At 40.2% G+C, this 21,035-nt stretch overlaps 1 protein-coding gene across 1 annotated transcript in view; it reads right to left on the reverse strand.

The window, feature by feature from the left end:
• The window catches only part of MOV10L1 (Mov10 like RNA helicase 1), a 190,710-nt gene that overhangs the window by 122,072 nt on the left and 47,603 nt on the right, over positions 1-21,035 (reverse strand). The window contains exons 3-5 of the mRNA XM_073650723.1: positions 16,666-16,825; positions 3,312-3,424; positions 769-959 (exon numbers count right to left, since the gene is read on the reverse strand). Coding sequence (XP_073506824.1) covers positions 769-959; positions 3,312-3,424; positions 16,666-16,825 — 464 coding nt within the window. The remainder of the gene's footprint in view (positions 1-768; positions 960-3,311; positions 3,425-16,665; positions 16,826-21,035) is intronic.

Below are 21,035 nucleotides of genomic sequence, written 5' to 3' on the forward strand. Positions count from 1 at the left end.
GAAGACGCATAGGCGAAACAGCAGCGTTGGGGGTCCGCACATGGTCAGACAATTCAGCATTAAGTATTACACACTTATTCTGGTATCCCCAAGCCCTTATACCTCTCTGGATACTGTTAGGTTGCAAAAATGAACTTTATTGGCACTCTATACTTTGATGAACGGTTTCCTTGTTCATACAGTGTTTTACTATGTAATTTTTTAATTGAATCAATAAAAATTAATTGTTTTGTATACACACCTTTTCTCTTCTCTATTTTTGAACCATAATCATGGGTTCAATATTGTGTTGATCTATATGACTCTATGAAGAGTGGTGAATTATTTATTTCTGGACACTTGTGTTAATAAGTTAGTTTGAATGTCTTGCATGGTTACATGTCTCCAGCCCTGTCTAACTGCAATGTTTAACTGACCTTGCACTAGGATAAAATCTGTACGAGTGCCAAACTGCATAAAGTGCCTGCTCCTTAGCTCTGTCTAAATATACAGGAAGGGTACTGTAGCTTAGCTCCCATTTACTTCATACATGTAACAGCCGATCAGTAGGAATGTCAGACCCTCATCTATCTGATACTGATGACCTATCCCAGGCATAAGTCATTAATATTGAAGCACTGGACAATCACTTTATGGCATTGCGTCAGCCCCCTATTGGCAACAGCACATATGTCCCCCAAATCACATGAAGGAAAAATAGCCGCATAAAATTCAGAATTTCCACGTGTAAACAAAATTGGAGAAAAATAATATATTAGAATTCTTTACCCATTTCTTTTAGTTGGTGCTATGCAAAGTGCTCTCCATACATAACAAGACTGGTTACTTTCTACTACTACTACATTAACCAGGTCATTTCGCTGAGGTCTGTAGCCTTCTGGAAGTCTTATGGCATCAAATGTGAAGTATATACTGTCATCGATTACACCAGTCATTCCATAGAAAGCCGACACATTCACCTGGATAACAAAAAGAAAAAAACGTCTGTTATTTAGCACATAACATTTCTTGTGTTTAAATATAGCCACAATACTATGAAATAACAGGAGATTCCCACTGTAGTGAATCATCAGTCAGATTCCTTCAAAATGACTGCACAAAGTGTTTTTTTGAAGAAAACAAAAAACAAACAACGGGTTTTCTTGAGTTTTGAGCCAAACAGAAAATATACATCCCATCAGATTTCCTATTGCTTTTAAATCCACTTCAGTCTGTGGCTCAAAATCACACATAGCAAACCAGTCCTGGTTCCTTCCAAGCTCTGTCCATTTCAGCGGAGCTGATCCAAAAAGTGATGTGAACACGCTAAGTGATTTCACACACATGTTTTGATTCATTAAAGCTTTGACACCACAAAAGAGTCATAAAAGTTTTGAAAAAGTCAACATTATTTTTGCGTAATGTGGAATGTTTGCATTATTCCACATTGAGCAAAAATATGTAGACTTTTCAAAACTTTTATGATTCTTGTAGTGTCAAAGTTTTAATGAATCGGAACAGGAGTGTGTGAAACACTCTAAGGGTCTGAGCATACACCATATTTTAGACCCTTGTGTACCCGCTGAGTTCTTTTTGCAAAAGACGCTTCAGAAAAATGCCACTTTGGAAGCCTGAAGAAGTTAGAAGACGCTCAAAAAGACAAAGTATGCTGAGCAAGTAGTTTTTACTTCATTTTGAATATGTTCATTCTTTTTGGCGTTATTTTAGTGCTTTTTGAAATGGGTTCAAGGCAAAATCTGCCCGAAAAAGACATTGTGTGCTCATTAAAGAATTTTCTTCAATTTTAGCTTAAAGGGGTTGTCCAGGCTTGGGACAAAAGTCTGCAGTCACTGGACATGACTGCACTGTGCCGCTATTCCCCAGTATTCCCGGTACGAGACGGAGGTCACATGGCTGCATGTACGTGACTGTTGTACCTACAGTCACAGGCCAAATACACTCTTCTGGCGTATGTGCGTATTACACCTCACATTTTTTCTTCAATTGTTTTCCGCTCTCTAAATCAGATATTGGTCTAAGGTATAACAAATCTACAACCCCCTCATAGCAGGCATAGACTTCAATTTGTGGTACATGGACAGGCTAAGCTGCAAAGACAGTTTTTGGAAAATACCCCCTTTATCTGTACTGCTAAGAGCAATCCCAATTGCAGACACTAGAGGTCAGACTGCACACACGGCAGACAGTCGCACCGCACAGCGTTCATTTCCTAGAAGAGCTGCACACAGCATACTCAGACACCAGTTTTTGATGCAAACAATTTGAATGTTTTGAACAAATCTGACATAGGAAATCCTTTCCATAAAAAGTTTACGACTGATCTACGATTTATTTATTTAAAATGTTTTTCCAAGTACTTTCCAAACACAGCAGCATTACATAGGTAATGGTTATTCACCCCAATCCAACGTAAAACTGGCAAGTTCTGCATACATTTACATTTCTGAATTCTAAAAAGAAATCGGCCACGTATGCAGACCTCACTTCATTGGTGGGTGATTTTTTGCTTTCCTTTTTTATGACCCAGAATTTTTTTTCGTCTCCATCCATATGAGGACATGTTTTTTAAGGTGACTTGTAGTTTTGAATGACAAATTCACATGGAATAACAATTTATTCCAGATATTGATAAATGGGGAACAATTGCAAGTATAGTGAAATTAAGGAAAGGATTGTTTTTTGGGTTTTCTTTTTAAGGGAGCTCACTGTTAAATAATATGTTTTAGATACATACAAAGTATATCTGAAAACCCACAGCATATCCTATAATGTTGTGGATTTCTTTATGGACTCGTTAAATTCACCCTTTAAAGCACCACTCCAGCATTTTTTTCAGCTGTGAAGTGGTGCTTCTAAACTAAGTTCCCTGTTCCTACTCTAATACTCACCTGCCGGTGTCTTCCCCTTTTATTGGCGCCGCTTTGGATCTACAGCGCCATCTTGTGACAGTAACGTCTGACTGTCTGGAAGTAAGAAGCCAAGTCACAAGTACTCAATTCAAGTCTATGAGAGACAGAACAAGGCTCTCATAGACTTGAATTGAAAATTGAAGAGTGACCTTGGGCTTACTCCAGTAAAGATTGGAGTGGTCCAACAGGTCACAAACTGTTGGAGACCTACAGGAGCGACGGCGTTAGAAGGTGAAGACGGCGGCAGGCAGGTATAAGACTAGGGCCAGGGAACTTAGATTAAAAGCACCACTCCAGCGGTAAAATGTAAAAAAAAACCTTGGAGTGGTACTTTAAGGACAGACCCATTTGAAAAGAGGAATTCAGAATATTGCACAAAGCAGGTACAAAAACCCCGCATACCTGGTCTACTCGTTTACATCTCAAAGGCTTTACCGAAATTGCTTCACTTTTCCACGTGGATGAATTAATAAAATACTCTGCTCTTACCCAGTCTCCTTTGTAAGGCACGTAGCCTATAGAAAACATGCAAAAAATATATAGTTATGTAATAAAAGCATTTCAATGGAAAATCATTTTTATTAATTTATAATTAGATATATAAACACAATGGCAAATATAAATAACGGTCTTAAATTTAGACAGCCTATAGTTTGAGCATCCATTATAGTTCTACCATAAATTTTGTACGTTTTAGTCATTTTTAGTCTCTTTTTATACCACCTCTTAGCTAGCTTACTGCTAGATCCATTCTCTAGTGCTAAAATTTATTTATTTATTTTTAACTTGAATGCATTTATTTTGGCCTAAAAATCATTTTTGCACTTAAATTTCATTACAAATTTTGCACGGTTTTGCCTTTACAGTCTAACTTTACATAAATCAGCAGAGAGGAGCCCAGAATTAGACAGATAATAAAAGAGTTACAAAAACTTTCCTTAGGCTAAGTTCCCATAATAAGTTTTTGATGCTGCGTATTTTCAATGTGCAAAAAAAAAAAAGCAGTGTCTTACAGTTCCGGCAGGGTGGATGAGACTTCTAGAATCTCATGCCCACTGTGTTTTCTTTGTTTTTTTTACACTGTGTAGACTGATCTGAATGCGTTTTTGTAAATGTCACTCTCTCTTGTGAATACGCCGAGTTGTGCTGTTTTTCCTCAGACTTGAATTAGATGTGAAAAGTTTGTAGGTAAAAACACAAAACATTTTTAGTGTGTTTCCGCTGCAAAAAAAGCATGTAATCCGCACATTACTGTAGCAATAAAGTTTTGTTAAAGCAACATACCAGGAAGTGTCAAAAGAAAAGCAGCTTTATTTAAAGGGAATCTGCCACATGAAAAAAAAACGCTATTAACCTGCAGATATGGGGTTAATCTGCAGGTTAATAGCGTTCTGAACCGGCCTGGTACAGTTGGTACAGTTTTGCAGACGTAGAAATTAACTTTGTTCCTCCCTGTCCAGCTTCAGTCAGGGGGTCAGTGCCAGCGCGGGTTCAGTCACTGCTCTGCGTAGAGAGAGCGACAGCTTTAACTGCTCCCCAGGACTGACTGACAGCCAGCACTAATGCTGAGCTGCTGTCAGTCAGTGCCGGAGGTGCAGCTGTCAATCTCTATTCGAAGAGCAGTGACTGAACCCGCTTGGTACTGTAAACATAAGCTTTTAATTGGCATAAAAAAGCGGCAGAAAAACACCCAAAAACGCAACAAACATAGCCTTATACTGTCAGAATGAGATCACTGACAGCTTCTCAGGTAAAGAGGTCGGCCACTTTCCTCTTACACTGACCAGCACTTCTGTCCATACAATGGCTGCTGGTAAAGGAGTATATGACCAGACAATTGTTTCAGCCTCATCCAATAGAAAAGCAGTTCTCCCCTGTGAGGCCATAACACTAACAGGCTAATTAAAGTTCTGAAACCTTGGTCAAAGTTATCTGAGCACATAAATCTCCAAGGGTGCCCAAAGTTTTGAATCAGCACATTTTCCTTTTTGCAATTTTTAAAATGAAAAAAAAAAATTACAATATTTATAATTGTTTGCCTAAAATACAAAGGAAATGTGTCATCTTTAACTTTTGGCCTTTTAGAGATCATTTCATCTTCAAACTTCCTTAACTGCTCATAATAACAGTCATTTTGACCAGGGGTGCCCAAACATTTACATGTCACCGTACAGAACATGATCCTACAACTCCCAATATATCCTTAACAATGATAAGGAGATACTGGGAGTTGTGGTTACTAACCAACATCAGTGGGAGGTGTAAAGAAACCACAGTACTGATAAGTCGCAGTCCAAATAAAAAATAAACATTTACATCCAAGTACCTTAAAAGGTGACGTGTTCTTTGATTGAAGTTATTCTCATCTATTTTGTCTCCATTTCGGCAAGATGCTATAATGACTTTCACAGCCACAGCTTATCTCTACAGACTTCCCTCTTCTCTGGCCTTCTGCAGCACAGCCCAAAACAGTGCCCTTGAAAATAAAGTATTATAATGCCCTCTGCAAACAAATATCTGCCCATACTGTGCCCTAAAAAGCTTCTAATGGTATACGGCAGGGATGTCAAACTCACACACAAAGAGGGCCAAAATTAAAAACTTGGACAAAGTCACGGGCCAACCAGTATACAGTATAATGCCCCCCCACAGTCCTCCATACAGAATACATGTCAAACTCTGGCCCGTAGGCCAAATCCTCGCCCACAGGGTGGGCCAAATATAAATCACCCTGTGGGCGAGGATTTGGCCTACGGGCCAGAGTTTGACATGTATGGTATACGGCCTCCACACTATCCACTTTTATAAGCTACAGACAGCACACAGTGTGCCCTTAGGAACCACAGACTACATCATGGCCAACCCCTCTCAGTTATTATCCCTTATGCTCTCTACATCTCCACACTGCTCCCCCACCAAGCTAGTCCTCCAAACTGTTCATCCATTTATTGGTGCCCCCTCTCCATATTCATAATGTACCCCTTCTTCACACTAAGCCTTGCCATCTCTAAACTGTGGCCCCTCTTCACATTACCCCTCCATGCAGTAAGGTATCCACCATGGCCCTACATACACAGTGTGATGCCCACCACATCACCCCCATAAACAATATGATTATCACTGCAGCCCCTATATACAATATGATGGTCCACACACCTTCTATACATATAAAAGTGCTTCTCAATAAATAGAATATCATCAAAAAGTTAATTTATTTCAGTTCTTCAATACAAAAATTTAAACTCATTATATAGAGTCATTACAAACAGAGTGATCTATTTCATGAGTTTATTTCTGTTAATGTTGATGATTATGACTTACAGCCAATGAAAACACAAAAGTAATTATCTCAGTAAATTAGAATACTTTATAACAGCTTTAAAAAAAATTTAAAATCCGAAATGTTGGCCTATTGAAATATATGTTCAGTAAATTCCCTCAATACTTGGTCGGGGCTCCTTTTGCATCAATTACTGCATCAATGCGGCATAGCATGGAGGCGATCAGTCTTTGGCACTGCTGAGGTGTCATGGAAGCCCAGATTGCTTTGATAGCAGCCTTCAACTCGTCTGCATTGTTGGGTCTGGTGTCTCATCTTCCTCTTAGATCAGGTGAGTTTGTAGGTAAATCAAGTACAGTGATACTGTTGTTTTTAGATCAGGTATTGGTACTTTTGGCAGTGTGGACAGGTGCCAAGTCCTGCTGGAGAATGAAATTTCCATCTCCAAAAAGCTTGTTGGCAGAGGGAAGCATGAAGTGCTCTAAAATTTACTGGTAGACAGCTACACTGACTTTGGTCTTGATAAAACACAGTGGACATACACCAGCAGATGACATGGTTCCTCAAACCATCATTGATTGTGGAAACTTCACACTAGACCTCAAGCAGCTTGCATTGTGTGCTTCTCCACTCTTCGACCTTGATTTCCAAATGAAATGCAAAATTTACTTTAATCTGAAAACAACACCTTGGACCACTGATCAACAGTCCAGGTCTTTTTCTCCTTGGCCCAGGTAAGACGCTTCTGGCGTGGTTTATTGGGCATGAGTGGCTTGACAAAATGAATGCGACACTTGTAGCCCATGTCCTGGATAAGTCTGTGTGTGGTGACCATTGAAGCAATGACTCCAGCAGCAGTCCACTCCCTGTGAATCTCCACCAAATTTTTGAAAGGCCTTTTCTTAACCCTTTCAAGGTTGCGGTTATCCCGGTTGCTTGTGCACCTTTTTCTACCACACTTTTTCCTTCCACTCAACTTTCCATTAATATGCTTGCATACAGCACTCTGTGAACAGTCAGCTTCTTTAGCAATGACCTTTTGTGGCTTACCCTCCTTGTGGAGTGTGTCAATGACTGCCTTCTGGACATCTGTCAAGTCAACAGTCTTCCCCATGATTGTGGAGCCTAATGAAACAGACTAAGGGACCTTTTTAAATGCTTAGGAAGCCTTTGCAGGTGGTTTTTGTTATTATAATTTACTGAGATAATGTTTTTTGTATTTCCATTGGTTGTAAGCCATAATCATCAACATTAACAGAAATAAACACTTGAAATAGATCACTCTGTTTGTAATGACTCTATATAACATACAGTACAGACCAAAAGTTTGGACACACCTTCTCATTTAAAGATTTTACTGTATTTTCATGACTATGAAAATTGTACATTCACACTGAAGGCATCAAAACTATGAATTAACACATGTGGAATTATATACTTAACAAAAAAGTGTGAAACAACTGAAAATATGTCTTATATTCTAGGTTCTTCAAAGTAGCCACCTTTTGCTTTGATGACTGCTTTGCACACTCTTGGCATTCTCTTGATGAGCTTCAAGAGGTAGTCACCAGAAATGGTCTTCCAACAATCTTGAAGGAGTTCCCAGAGATGCTTAGCACTTGTTGGCCCTTTTGCCTTCACTCTGCGGTCCATCTCACCCTAAACCATCTCGAATGGGTTCAGGTCTGGTGACTGTGGAGGCCAGGTCATTTGGCGTAGCACCCCATCACTCTCCTTCTTGGTCAAAAAGCCCTTACACAGCCTGGAGGTGTGTTTGGGGTCATTGCCCTGTTGAAAAATAAATGATGGTCCAACTAAACGCAAACTGGATGGAATAGCATGCCGCTGCAAGATGCTGTGGTAGCCATGCTGGTTCAGTATGCCTTCAATTTTGAATAAATCCTCAACAGTGTCACCAGCAAAGCACCCCCACACCATCACACCTCCTCCTCCATGCTTCACGGTGGGAACCAGGCATGTAGAGTCCATCCGTTCACCTTTTCTGCGTCGCACAAAGACACAGTGGTTGGAACCAAAGATCTCAAATTTGGACTCCTCAGACCAAGGCACAGATTTCCACTGGTCTAATGTCCATTCCTTGTGTTCTTTAGCCCAAACAAGTCTCTTCTGCTTGTTGCCTGTCCTTAGCAGTGGTTTCCTAACAGCTATTTGACCATGAAGGCCTGCTGCACAAACTCTCCTCTTAACAGTTGTTGAAGAGATGTGTCTGCTGCTAGAATTCTGTGTGGCATTGACCTGGTCTCTAATCTGAGCTGCTGTTAACCTGCGATTTCTGAGGCTGGTGACTCGGATAAACTTATCCTCAGAAGCAGAGGTGACTCTTGGTCTTCCTTTCCTGGGGCAGTCCTCATGTGAGCCAGTTTCTTTGTAGCGCTTGATGGTTTTTGCAACTGCACTTGGGGACACTTTCAAAGTTTTCCCAATTTTTCGGACTGACTGACCTTCATTTCTTAAAGTAATGATGGCCATTCGTTTTTCTTTACTTAGAATTTGTATTATGGCAAGAAAAAAGCAGCTAACAGTCTATTCAGTAGGACTATCAGCTGTGTATCCACCTGACTTCTGCACAACACAACTAATGGTCCCAACCCCATTTATAAGGCAAGAAATCCCACTTATTAAACCTGACAGGGCACACCTGTGAAGTGAAAACCTTTTCCGGTGACTACCTCTTGAAGCTCATCAAGAGAATGGCAAGAGTGTGCAAAGCAATCATCAAAGCAAAAGGTGGCTACTTTGAAGAACCTAGAATATAAGACATATTTTCAGTTGTTTCACACTTTTTTGTTAAGTATATAATTCCACCTGTGTTAATTCATAGTTTTGATGCCTTCAGTGTGAATGTACAATTTTCATAGTCATGAAAATACAGAAAAATCTTTAAATGAGAAGGTGTGTCCAAATTTTTGGTCTGTACTGTATGAGTTACACTTTTTGTATTGAAGATTCTAATTTAGTGAGAAGCACTTGTAATATGATGGCCTCACATATATAGTATGGTCAACACAGCACCCCATACAGTATGGTCGCTAAAGTCCCCTTTACACAGTATAATTGCTCGCACAGTTCCCAATACAGTATGATGTCCCCCACAGACCCCATACAGTACGATCTCCCCCACAGCTCCATACAGTATGATCTACCTTACAGCCCCCATATAGTACAATGTCCACCGCTAACTCCCATACAGTATAATAGACCCCTGGACTTAAAATTATGTTCACTATAGCTTCCTATACACAGTATAATGTCCCTCATAGCCTCTCATACAGTATGTCATCCTCTAAGCCCCCCATACAGTATGAGGTTTTCCACAGCTCCCCATACATTTTGACATCTCTCACAGTCCCCAATACAGTATGATGTCCCACCATCAGACTCTCAGGCCAAATAATATAAGAAAAAGAAAAACACTCACCTAATCCTCTCTCTCAATCCATCGCAGCCTTCATCTCCCCCCAAACTATATGATGTCCCCCACAGCCCTCTATAATCAGCATAGTCACTACAGCTCCGATTCAGTATTATGTCCACCATAGCCCCCAATACAGTATGGTCACCATAGCCCCCTATACATCGTATAAAAGACACCACAGCCCACCATACAGTATAATGGCTCCAAATCATGATGTCCACCACTTCCCTTTATATTCAGTATAATGTCCCCCACAGAGTATGATGCCCCCCACAGACCCCCAAACATGCTGGTTAACACAGCTCCCTATACACAGTATAATATCCCTTACCCCACCCCCCCCCATACAGTATTTTGTCTCTCAAACCCCTGCAATACAGGCCAAATGGCTTATACTCACCTAACCCTGGCTCTCCATTCACCGTAGTCTCCATCTCCTCTTGACTCATCTAGCAGTGAGTGGGTACAGGTGTTGCGATGCAGTGATGTCAGCACTCTGCCCGACTTCCCTTGAGTGGCACAAGCCTTTTATAGGCTGCAGGCCAAAAGTTGGCTGTGGCCCGCTGGATTCAGTAGGCAGCTGATTAGAGTTCCTCTGCACCTGTCAAAGGCGGCGCTCATCTTCAATTGCATTCTCCGCTTAAGGACGCAAACACAAATAAACGCAGGGAGGGAAAAATGGTTGAAGACCAGCCAGAAAGCGGAGTTAGAGATTTACTGACACTGCTCACATGTTTGCCTGTCACCCACACATCATGGTGCTGAATGCCAACTGCAGTTAGTAATTTTTTTTTCAAAAATTGCCCCCAACCACACACATGCTTAGGAAGGCAAGAAGTAGTACATTAGGCAATTGTCTACCCAATTCTGAAGCCAGGGTGAAATGCAGAAGTCTTGAAATATAAGGGTCAACATTAAATATTGAGGTTTTGCATAAACTTAAGTTTTCATAAGTTTTTAAACTAAAGTGTGGGCACACCAGGTCAAAATTACTATTATTGAAAGTTGATTACATGATTTCTAAAAGGCCAAAAGTTAAAGATGACACATTTCCTTTGTATTTTAGGCAAACGAATATAAATATTGTAATTTTTTTCATTTTAAAAATTACAAAAAGGAAAATGGATCAATGCACCCTTGGAAATTTGTTTGCTCAGATAACTTTGACCAAGGTTTCAGACTTTAATTAACTTGTTAGGGTTATGGCTTGTTTATTATCATCGTTAGGAAAGGCCAGGTGATGCAAATTTCCCAGTTTTACAAAATACCAGCCTCCTCTAACCTTGTGCTACAAAAACAGCAGCCATGGGTTCTTCTAAGCAGCTGCCTAGCACTTTGAAAATGAAAATGGTGAAGGGCCCACAAGGCAAAAGAAGGGTATAAGAAGATAGCAAAGCGTTTCCAAGTTGCCCTTTCCTCAGTTCGAAATGTAATTAAGAAATGGTAGTTAATGGGAACAGTAGAGGTCAAGATAAGGTATGGAAGACTAAGCAGAATTTCAGTTAGAGCTGCTCGCATGATTGCTAGAGAGGCAAATCAGAACACCGCTTGACTGCAAAAGACCTTCAGAAAAATGTAGCAGAATCTGTTGTGGTAATGTTCTACTGTTCAGAGACACCTGCACAAATATGAACCTCTCCTGCGTCCTCACCATAAAAATTCAGCGTCAGAAGTATGCAAAAGAACATCTAAACAAGACTGATGCACTTTGGAAACTAGTCCTGTGGACCAATGAGGTTAAAATAGAACTCTTTGGCCACAATGATCAAAGGTACAGTACAGACCAAAAGTTTGGACACACCTTCTCATTTAAAGAAATTTCTGTGTTTTCATGACTATGAAAATTGTACATTCACATTGAAGGCATCAAAACTATGAATTAACACATGTGGAATTATATACTTAACAAAAAAGTGTGAAACAAATGAAAATATGTCTTATATTCTAGGTTCTTCAAAGTAGCCACCTTTTGCTTTGATGACTGCTTTGCACACTCTTGGCATTCTCTTGATGAGCTTCAAGAGGTAGTCACCGGAAATGGTTTTCACTTCACAGGTGTGCCCTGTCAGGTTTAATAAGTGGGATTTCTTGCCTTATAAATGGGGTTGGAACCATCAGTTGTGTTGTGCAGAAGTCAGGTGGATACACAGCTGATAGTCCTACTGAATAGACTGTTAGAATTTGTGTTATGGCAAGAAAAAAGCAGCTAAATAAAGAAAAACAAGTGGCCATCATTACTTTAAGAAATGAAGGTCAGTCAGTCCGAAAAGTTGGGAAAACTTTGAAAGTGTCCCCAAGTGCAGTTGCAAAAACCATCAAGCGCTACAAAGAAACTGGCTCACATGAGGACCGCCCCAGGAAAGGAAGACCAAGAGTCACCTCTGCTTCTGAGGATAAGTTTATCCGAGTCACCAGCCTCAGAAATCGCAGGTTAACATCAGCTCAGTTTAGAGACTAGGTCAATGCCACACAGAGTTCTAGGAGCAGACACATCTCTACAACAACTGTTAAGAGGAGACTTTGTGCAGCAGGCCTTCATGGTAAAATAGCGGCTAGGAAACCACTGCTAAGGACAGGCGACAAGCAGAAGAGACTTGTTTGGGCTAAAGAACCCAAGGAATGGACATTAGACCAGTGGAAATCTGTGCTTTGGTCTGATGAGTCCAAATTTGAGATCTTTGGTTCCAACCACTGTGTCTTTGTGCAACGCAGAAAAGGTGAACGGATGGACTCTACATGCCTGGTTCCCACTGTGAAGCATGGAGGAGGAGGTGTGATGGTGTGGGGGTGCTTTGCTGGTGACACTGTTGGGGATTTATTCAAAATTGAAGGCATACTGAACCAGCATGGCTACCACAGCATCTTGCAGCGGCATGCTATTCCATCTGGTTTGCGTTTAGTTAGACTATCATTTATTTTTCAACAGAACAATGACCCCAAACACACCTCCAGGTTGTGTAAGGGCTATTTGACCAAGAAGGAGAGTGATGGGGTGCTACGCCAGATGACCTTGCCTCCACAGTCACCAGACCTGAACACAATCAAGATGGTTTGGGTTGAGCTGGACCGCAGAGTGAAGGCAAAAGGGCCAACAAGTGCTAAGCATCTCTGGGAACTCCTTCAAGATTGTTTGAAGACCATTTCCGGTGACTACCTCTTGAAGCTCATCAAGAGAATGCCAAGAGTTTGCAAAGCAGTCATCAAAGCAAAAGGTGGCTACTTTGAAGAACCTAGAATATAAGACATATTTTCAGTTGTTTCACACTTTTTTGTTAAGTATATAATTCCACATGTGTTAATTCCAAGTTGTTATGCCTTCAGTGTGAATGTACAATTTTCAAAGTCATGAAAATACAGAAAAATCTTTAAATGAGAAGGTGTGTCCAAACTTTTGGTCTGTACTGTATATGTGGAGAAAAAAAGGGCATAGAATTTCAGGAAAAGAACATCACGGCAATCATTAAGCATAGGGTGTGGATCAATCATGCTTTGGGGTTGTGTTGCAGCCAATGACACGGGGAACATTTCACGGCTAGAGGGAAGAATGGATTCAATGAAATTTCAACTAATTTTTGATAAAAGTATAACACCATCTGTAAATAAGCTGAATTTGAAAAGAGGATGGCTTCTACAAATGGATAATGATCCTATACACACCTCAAAATTCACAAAAGACTACCTCAAAAGGCACAAGCTGAAGGTTTTAGAATGGCCCTAACAGTCTCCTGATCTGAACATCATTGAAAATCTGTGGCTAGACCTCAAAATAGCAGCAAGATGACCCATGAATCTCACAGAACTGGAATAATTTTCCAAGGAAGAATGGATGAAAATCACTCAAACAAGAAGTGAAAAACTCTTGGCTGCTACGCTTTACTCCAGAATCAAAGAGAGAACTCTAGAGCTCTATATTCACTTTTTTTTTTTTTTTTTTTTTTTATTGTTAATGTTTATTTTTATATCATTGTCACCTCACCTAAACTCTGTACTTCATTTGTATGCAAACTGAATGACAATGTTATTTTTGTTATGAAAATTGATTAATAAACATAAAGTTGAAACAAAAACTCTTGGCTGGTTACTAAAAAGCGTTTACAAGCTGTGATACTTTCAAAAGGGGGTGCTACTAGATACTAAAAATGCAGGGTGTCCAGACTTTTGCATCAGCCCATTTTCCTTTTTGTAAAATGTAAAAGATAATTTAATCTTCAACTTGCTTAACTGTTCCCAATAACTGTAATTTTGACCAGGGGTGCCCAAACTTTTACATGCCATTGTATATAAAGGAGAGATCTGTGTTGTAACCTCAGTTCATTTTGAATATACAGTGGGGAAAATAAGTATTTGATACACTGCTGATTTTACAAGTATTCCTACCTACAAAGAATGAAGGGGTCTGTAATTTATATTGTAAGTACACTTCAACTGTGAGAGACAAAATCTAAAATCAAAAAGCAGAAATCACATTGTATGATTTTTAAATAATTAAATTACATTTTTTTGCATGAAATAAGTATTTGATCACCTACCAACCAGCAAGAATTCTGGCTCTCACAAACCTGTTAGTTTTTCTTTAAGAATTTACTCCCACTCTGCACTCATTTCTTGTATTAATTGCATCTGTTTGAACTCGTTACCTATATAAAAGACACCTGTCCACACACACAATCACACTCCAACCTCTCCACCATGGCCAAGACCAAAGAGCTGTCTAAGGAGACCAAGAACAAAATTGTAGACCTGCACAAGGCTGGGATGGGCTACAGGACAATAGGCAAACAGCTTGTTGAGAAGGCAATTATTAGAAAATGGAAGAAACACAAGATGACTGTCAATCTTTCTCGGTCTGAGGATCCATACAGGATCTCGCCTCGTGGGGTAAGGATGATTCTGAGAAAGGTCAGGAATCAGTCCAGAACTACTCGGGAGGGCCTGGTCAATGACCTGAAGAGAGGTGGGACCACAGTCTCAAACATTACAGTTAGCAACACACTACGATGTCATGGATTAAAGTCCTGCAGGGCACGCAAGGTCCCCCTGCTCACTCCAGCACATGTCCAGGCCCGTTTGAAGTTTACCAATAACCATCTGGATGATCCAGAGGAGGCATGGGAGAAGGTCACGTGGTCCGATGAGACCAAAATAGAACTTTTTGGTATCCACTCCACTAGTCGTGTTTGGAGGAAGAAGGATGAGTACAACCCCAAGAACACCGTCCTAACCGTGAAGCATGGTGGGGAAAACATCATACTTTGGGGGTGCTTTTCTGCAAAAGGGACAGGACAACTGCATCGTATTCAAGGGAGGATGGATACGGTCATGTATCTCAAGATTTTGGCCTACAACCTCCTTCCCTCAGTAAGAGCATTGAAGATGGGTCATGGCTGGATCTTCCAGCATGACAATGATCCGAAACACACAGCCAGGTCAACTAAGGAGTGGCTCCGTAAAAAACATTTCAAGGTCCTGGAGTGGCCTAGCTAGTCTCCACACCTGAACCCAATAGAAAATCTTTGGAGGGAGCTGAAACTCAATGTTGCCCAGCGACAGCCTCAAAACCTGAAAGTTCTGGAGAAGATCTGTATGGAGGAGTGGGCCAAAATCCCTGTGCAGTGTGTACAAACTTGATCAAGAACTACAGGAAACGTCTGACCTCTGTAATTACAAACAAAGGTTTCTATACCAAATATTAAAGTTCTGTTTTTCTATTGCATCAAATAATTAATTTTATGCAATAAAATGCTAATTAATTATGTAAAAAGAATACAATGTGATTTTCTGGATTTTTTTTTAGACTGTCTCTCACATTTGAAGTGTACTATAAAAATTACAGACTTATGCATTCTATGTAGGTGTGAAAACTTGCAAAATTGGCAGTGTATCATATACTTGTTTTCCAAACTGTAGGTATATAAGCAGCAATTGAACATGTATTCCTTTGTATCATGGGTCATGAGGAAGTTAAAACCAGTATCATTAGAGGGGAACCCTCACAGAACAGTTGGGTTAAAACCATCAACAACAGTCAAGCAGATTAGCCCGTTACAAACTGTTTTAGACTATGTTGTTAACATGCCCAGTAATCAACAGTTAGAACTGATCCAATAGCAATCCGTTGACAAAAAAAAAACTTGTGCAGACAACTTTTTTGCCTACCTGAAAAAAACTGATTTGAACTGGATCCATTTTTTTAAAATATTGAAGTCTATGGAATATGGATTTGTTAAATGGCCAGCCATTTTTCTCCTAATTGAAAAGAATCCGTTTTTTGCTTACTAGAGGTGGAAAAATAAATATTTAATGTATACTACTGGACGTGTGAACTTTCAAGTTATCATCCATTTGAAATTGATCCAGTAAGCAAAAAAAAAAAAGGATCCTTTTCAAATGGGAGAGAAACAGATGGCTAATTAACGGATCAGTTTTCCATGGACTTCAATTTAAAAAAAATGGATCCAGTTGAAATCAGTTTTTTTTTTCTTTTCAGACGGACAAAAAAAAGTTGTATCTGCACAACTTTTTTGTTAACGGATTGCTGCTGGATCCATTCCAAGTCAGTATTCGGTCAGTATTTTTTCTCAGGAGTGGGAGCCAAAAGCGGGAGTGGGTGATAAATGCAGAATTGGTGACTTGTTTCTATTATACCTTTTCTCTGATTGTTCCTCACCTGGTTTTGGCTCCCACTCCTGAGAAAAAATACTGACCGAATACTGACTAAATACTGATAGTGGGGCCGTGGCCTTATTGATGATTACTGGACATGTGAACATAGCCTTAGCTGGGCTTAATAGGGACATTTTGTTACATGGATTCTAAATAACGTTCCATATGTACTAAAGTTCCTCACTAGAAAGAATAATTTAGCCAATTTCAATTTGTGTTTTTCAACCCATTGAGATGGACTGGTGAATTAATTAACCACATTTGTGACTCTAATCAACATAATAGAGCATTCAGTTTAGTAAATCTATTCCCCTGTAGATTGTGCAGCAGTCTGCTATACTACATTTATTAGAAACCACTGGAAGGGAATAAGTTACCTTCACAGACATCACACATAGAAAAATATGTTGTCTTGTTAATTTCTCCTCCATCTTTATTGCAAAATGTAACTGTGCCGATTAAAACCTTTATGTCAAGATCCAAAGTATTTTCATTTTCATGGTTATTAACTTCCCACTTGCTAGAGATGCTTTGTACCTAAAAAAAAAAAAGGTAAAAACAATCATGGGTCAATGTGAAGGATTTTTCAGCCAGAATAGGCACACATTCACACATTCCATGTGCCAAACTTTATTTAAATACTTTCTGTATCTCAATAGTCGTAGAAAAGAAAGTGTGGCTTAGTGTGTTTATCAAATACGCCAAGTTTACCAAAAGGTTTGCTCCAGTTTTTGGCGTAAAGGGAACCAGCTATACTGAGAAATTTTATTTCCCTGTAGATATAGGATTAATTTGCAGGTAAGCAGCTTTAAAACCATATTTGGCTGCTTTGCTGTATCCTCCCTGTATCAGCTCGCTTCCAATCATTGGAATGGTGCAGGGAGCGGTTACACTCACCACTCTCTTACTGTGCGTGCAGCTGTTATCACTCCCTGGTACTTTGACTGACAGCTTATTCTGCAGTGTATGTGTGCCACTTGTGCAGAGCAGAAATTTACATACCTGGAAATGATTACAGCACACTGACTGTTTAGTAAGCAGTGACTGTAATCGCTACTGAGACCGCCACAATACGAGTGTCTGAAGGGAGGACATAAGTTCATTTTCTCCATGTAGCTGATACTCCAGTGAGGCATCCTGCCATGACTTCAGTGCCATTTGACTGCAGATTAACTCTGTATCTGCATGTGAATAACATTTCTGGATATGACAGGCTACCTTTAACCCTTTCAGCCCACAACCTGTTTTCACCTTCCTGACCAGGACAAATTTTACAATTCTGACCAGTGTCACTTCATGTAATAACTCAGGAATGCTTCAACGTTTCCCTGTGATTCTCAGATTATTTTTTTCTGGACACATTGTACTTTATGTTAGTGATAAATTTAGGTCACATTTTTTGCATTTATTTGTAAAAACATCAGAATTTTGGCAAAAATGTAGAAATCTTTATATTGATAAATAACATTTCCCACATGTCTACTTTACATCATCAGCATCCTTTTTTTTGTTAGGAAGTTAGAAGGGTTAAAATTTATCAGCAATTTCTAATTTTTTCAACAAAATTTACAAAACCATTTTTTTCAGGGACCACATCACGTTTGAAGTGACTGAGTGGCCTATATGAAAGAAAATACACGGCAGGGCTCGGAAGGGAAGGAGCGTCAATTTAATTCTGGAGCACAATTTTGGCAGGAATAGATAGCGATGCCATGTCACATTTGAAAAGCTCCTGACATGTCAAAACGTCAGAAGCCGCCACAAGTGACCCTATTTTGGAAACTACACCTCTTGAGAAATTCATCCAGTGTGTAGTGAGCATTTTTATCCCTCAGGTGATTCACAGAACAGTATAACATTGAGCTGAGTCAATGGAAAATTACTATTCTTTCCTCTAAAATGTTACTTTGGCCCTAAGTTTTCAATTTTCAAAAGGGTAACAGGAGAAAATGGACCACAAAATTTGTTACTCAATTTCTCCTGAGCATGCAAATACCCCATATGTGATCGAAAACTACTTTTGAGGCACAGTGCAAAGCTCAGAAGGGAAGAAGCACCATATTGTAGTGCAGATTTTGCTGGAATGGTTTGCGGGTGCCATGACCCACTAAGAGAGCCCCTGAGGTGCCAGAACAGCAGAACCCTCCATAAGTAACCCCATTTTAAAAACTACACCTCTCAATGAATTCCTCCAGAATTTATACCATTGAACAGGAAAGAAAAAAGAATTACATTTTTACCATTAAAATTTTGTTTCAGCCCCAGATTTCAAAAGGGAAATGGGTAAAATGGCACCACAATGTGTCACACAATTTCTGCTGAAGGTGGCAATGCCTCATATGTGGCTGTACAATACTGCTTAGCCACACGGCGTGACTCGGAATGGTAGGCGCTCCATTTGACTCTTGGAGAACAAATCATAGAATTGTTTGCAGACTCATATACACAGCCCTTAAGTGCCAGAAAAGCAGAATCCCTCCTCAAGTGACCCTAAGACTATGTGCCCACGATGCAGAAATGCTCCGGATTTTCCCTGAGCGTTTCTGCATCTCCATGGCAGAAAAAACGCATGCGGATTGTACATGCGGATTTTACATGCGTTTGTCCTGCCAGGGACATGCGGATTGTACATGCGGATTTTACATGTGTTTTTCCTGCCAGGGACAAATGCAAGTGAAGAGTTCTTCACATGCATTTCCCCATGCGGGTTGTCAAGCGCTTTCCAAGCGATTTTAACATCACTGGGAAAGTGCTTGACAACTTGGTCACACTATATAAATACATGGAAACGCTATGGATTTATATAGTGTGACAGTAAAAGAATAGTAAAAAATAAATATTATACTTACCTTCTGATGGCCCCGGTGTCCTTATCCGATCCGTCCGGTGTCCCCGGTGTTCTAAAAGAACCTTCCATGACGTCATTTAGTCATGTGACGGGTCACACGACCGCCGACGTCAGCGGTCGTGTGACCCGTCACATGACTAAATTATGTCATGGCAGGACCTTTTAGACCATTGCGAGCTGCTGGCGAGCCAGGAAGCATCGCTAAGGAGACCAGGGGCCATCAGAAGGTAAGTATAATGTATATTTTTTATTTTATTCTTTTTTTTTTTTTTTTTTTAACAGGTATTATGGTACCTGGGTCTGGAGGAGAGTCTCCTCTTCTCCAAACCCGGGTACTATCTGCACATTGAACCGCATGATTTCCGCATGTGCACATGTAGTGATGCGGATATCATGCGATTCAACGCAAGTCAATGGCGGCAAAAACGCCGCGATTCCGCAAAATAATTGGTAATGCTGCGGATTTTTCCGCAATGATAATCCGCAGTGGAAATTTCCGCAGCATGTGCACAGCACATGCGGATTATCATTGGGGAACATGGCAGACCTTCTACCAAGCGTTTAAGCGTTTCTGCAGCGGAATTGCCACTGCGGAAACTCTTAAGAAACGCATAGTGGGCACACAGCCTAAGAGGCGCTTTCTTTTTTGCAAAACAAAGTTTTTGCATTGCTATACTTTGATAGCTATAATTTTACTATATTTCTGCTGACAGGGTCAGGTGAGTGCTTGTTTTCTGGGGGGCGTTTTTTATTGGTACCATTTTCAGTCACAACGTTTTTTTGATTGCGAAACAGAATGAGCAAAAACCAGCAATTCAGGAATTTTTTTTTTTATGGCGTTCACCATGTGGCAAAAGACAGATTTATTTTTCGGTAGGTACGAATACAGTGATACCACATATATCTTTCATGTTTTGCTGGTTTTACACAATAAAAACTATTTTATAGAAAAAAGAATTGTTTTTGCATCGCTCTTTTCTGAGAGCTAACACTTATTTTTCCACTGATGTAGCTGTATGGCGGCTTGCTTTTCGCGGGTCAAGATTTTGTTTTCAGCTTTACTATTTATATTCGACTTTTTGATCGCGTTTCATTATACTTTTTGTTCGGCGGTATGATGAAAAAGCATAGCTTTGCCTTGTGTTTTGTTTTTTTTACAGTGTTCGCTAAAGGGGTTAGATAGTGGGACAGTTTTATAGGTTAGGTCTTTCCTGACACGGTGATACTAAATGTGTACTTTGTTTTTACATAAATATATCTATTTATTGGATTAATATTTTTTCACTTTTTGGGGGATTTATTTATTTTTGAAAACTTTTTTTTTTTTTACCTAGTCCCTCCATGGGACATGAACTTTCCCTGCCCTGATTGCTGATATAATATTCTTCAATGCTTTTGCATTGCGGGGCATTAGGTCAGGCAATCGCACACAGGGAGAAGACGTGTGCGCTCCTGCTCTGAGCAGGAGTTTACAGGCCACTGTACCTGGGTGATCCGCGGCCATCTTTCAGCTTGGAGTCACCATGGAGACCATTGGCACAATGCGATCGCAATCACGTTCTGCTGATTAGAGCAGAGAGGGAGCTTCCTCCCTCTGCCGATTGATGTCGCTGTCACTGTAGAAAGTGCCATTATAGGCGCAGGGTGTCAGCTCTCATATAGCGCCGACACCCTTTTTATCACGCTGGTGCTCGGAGAGAGCCTGCGTGAATGTCACGCTGTACATGTACGGCGGTTTGCGGAAACTCACCTTCTGTATCCGCCGTACATGTATGACAGATGTCGTGAAGGGGTTAGAAAGCTAATAAAAAGCCAACTTAGGGTGTGTGCACATCTTTTTCTGATGTGTCTGCTCCCGTAGCTGACCTGAAAAAGTGGTTAATAAATGTTAAAAATAAT

This window comes from Phyllobates terribilis, unplaced genomic scaffold, assembly GCF_046119375.1.
Source record: "Phyllobates terribilis strain yellow unplaced genomic scaffold, ASM4611937v1 Scaffold_11__3_contigs__length_659146591, whole genome shotgun sequence".
In the NCBI taxonomy this organism is placed as follows: Eukaryota; Metazoa; Chordata; class Amphibia; order Anura; family Dendrobatidae; genus Phyllobates; species Phyllobates terribilis.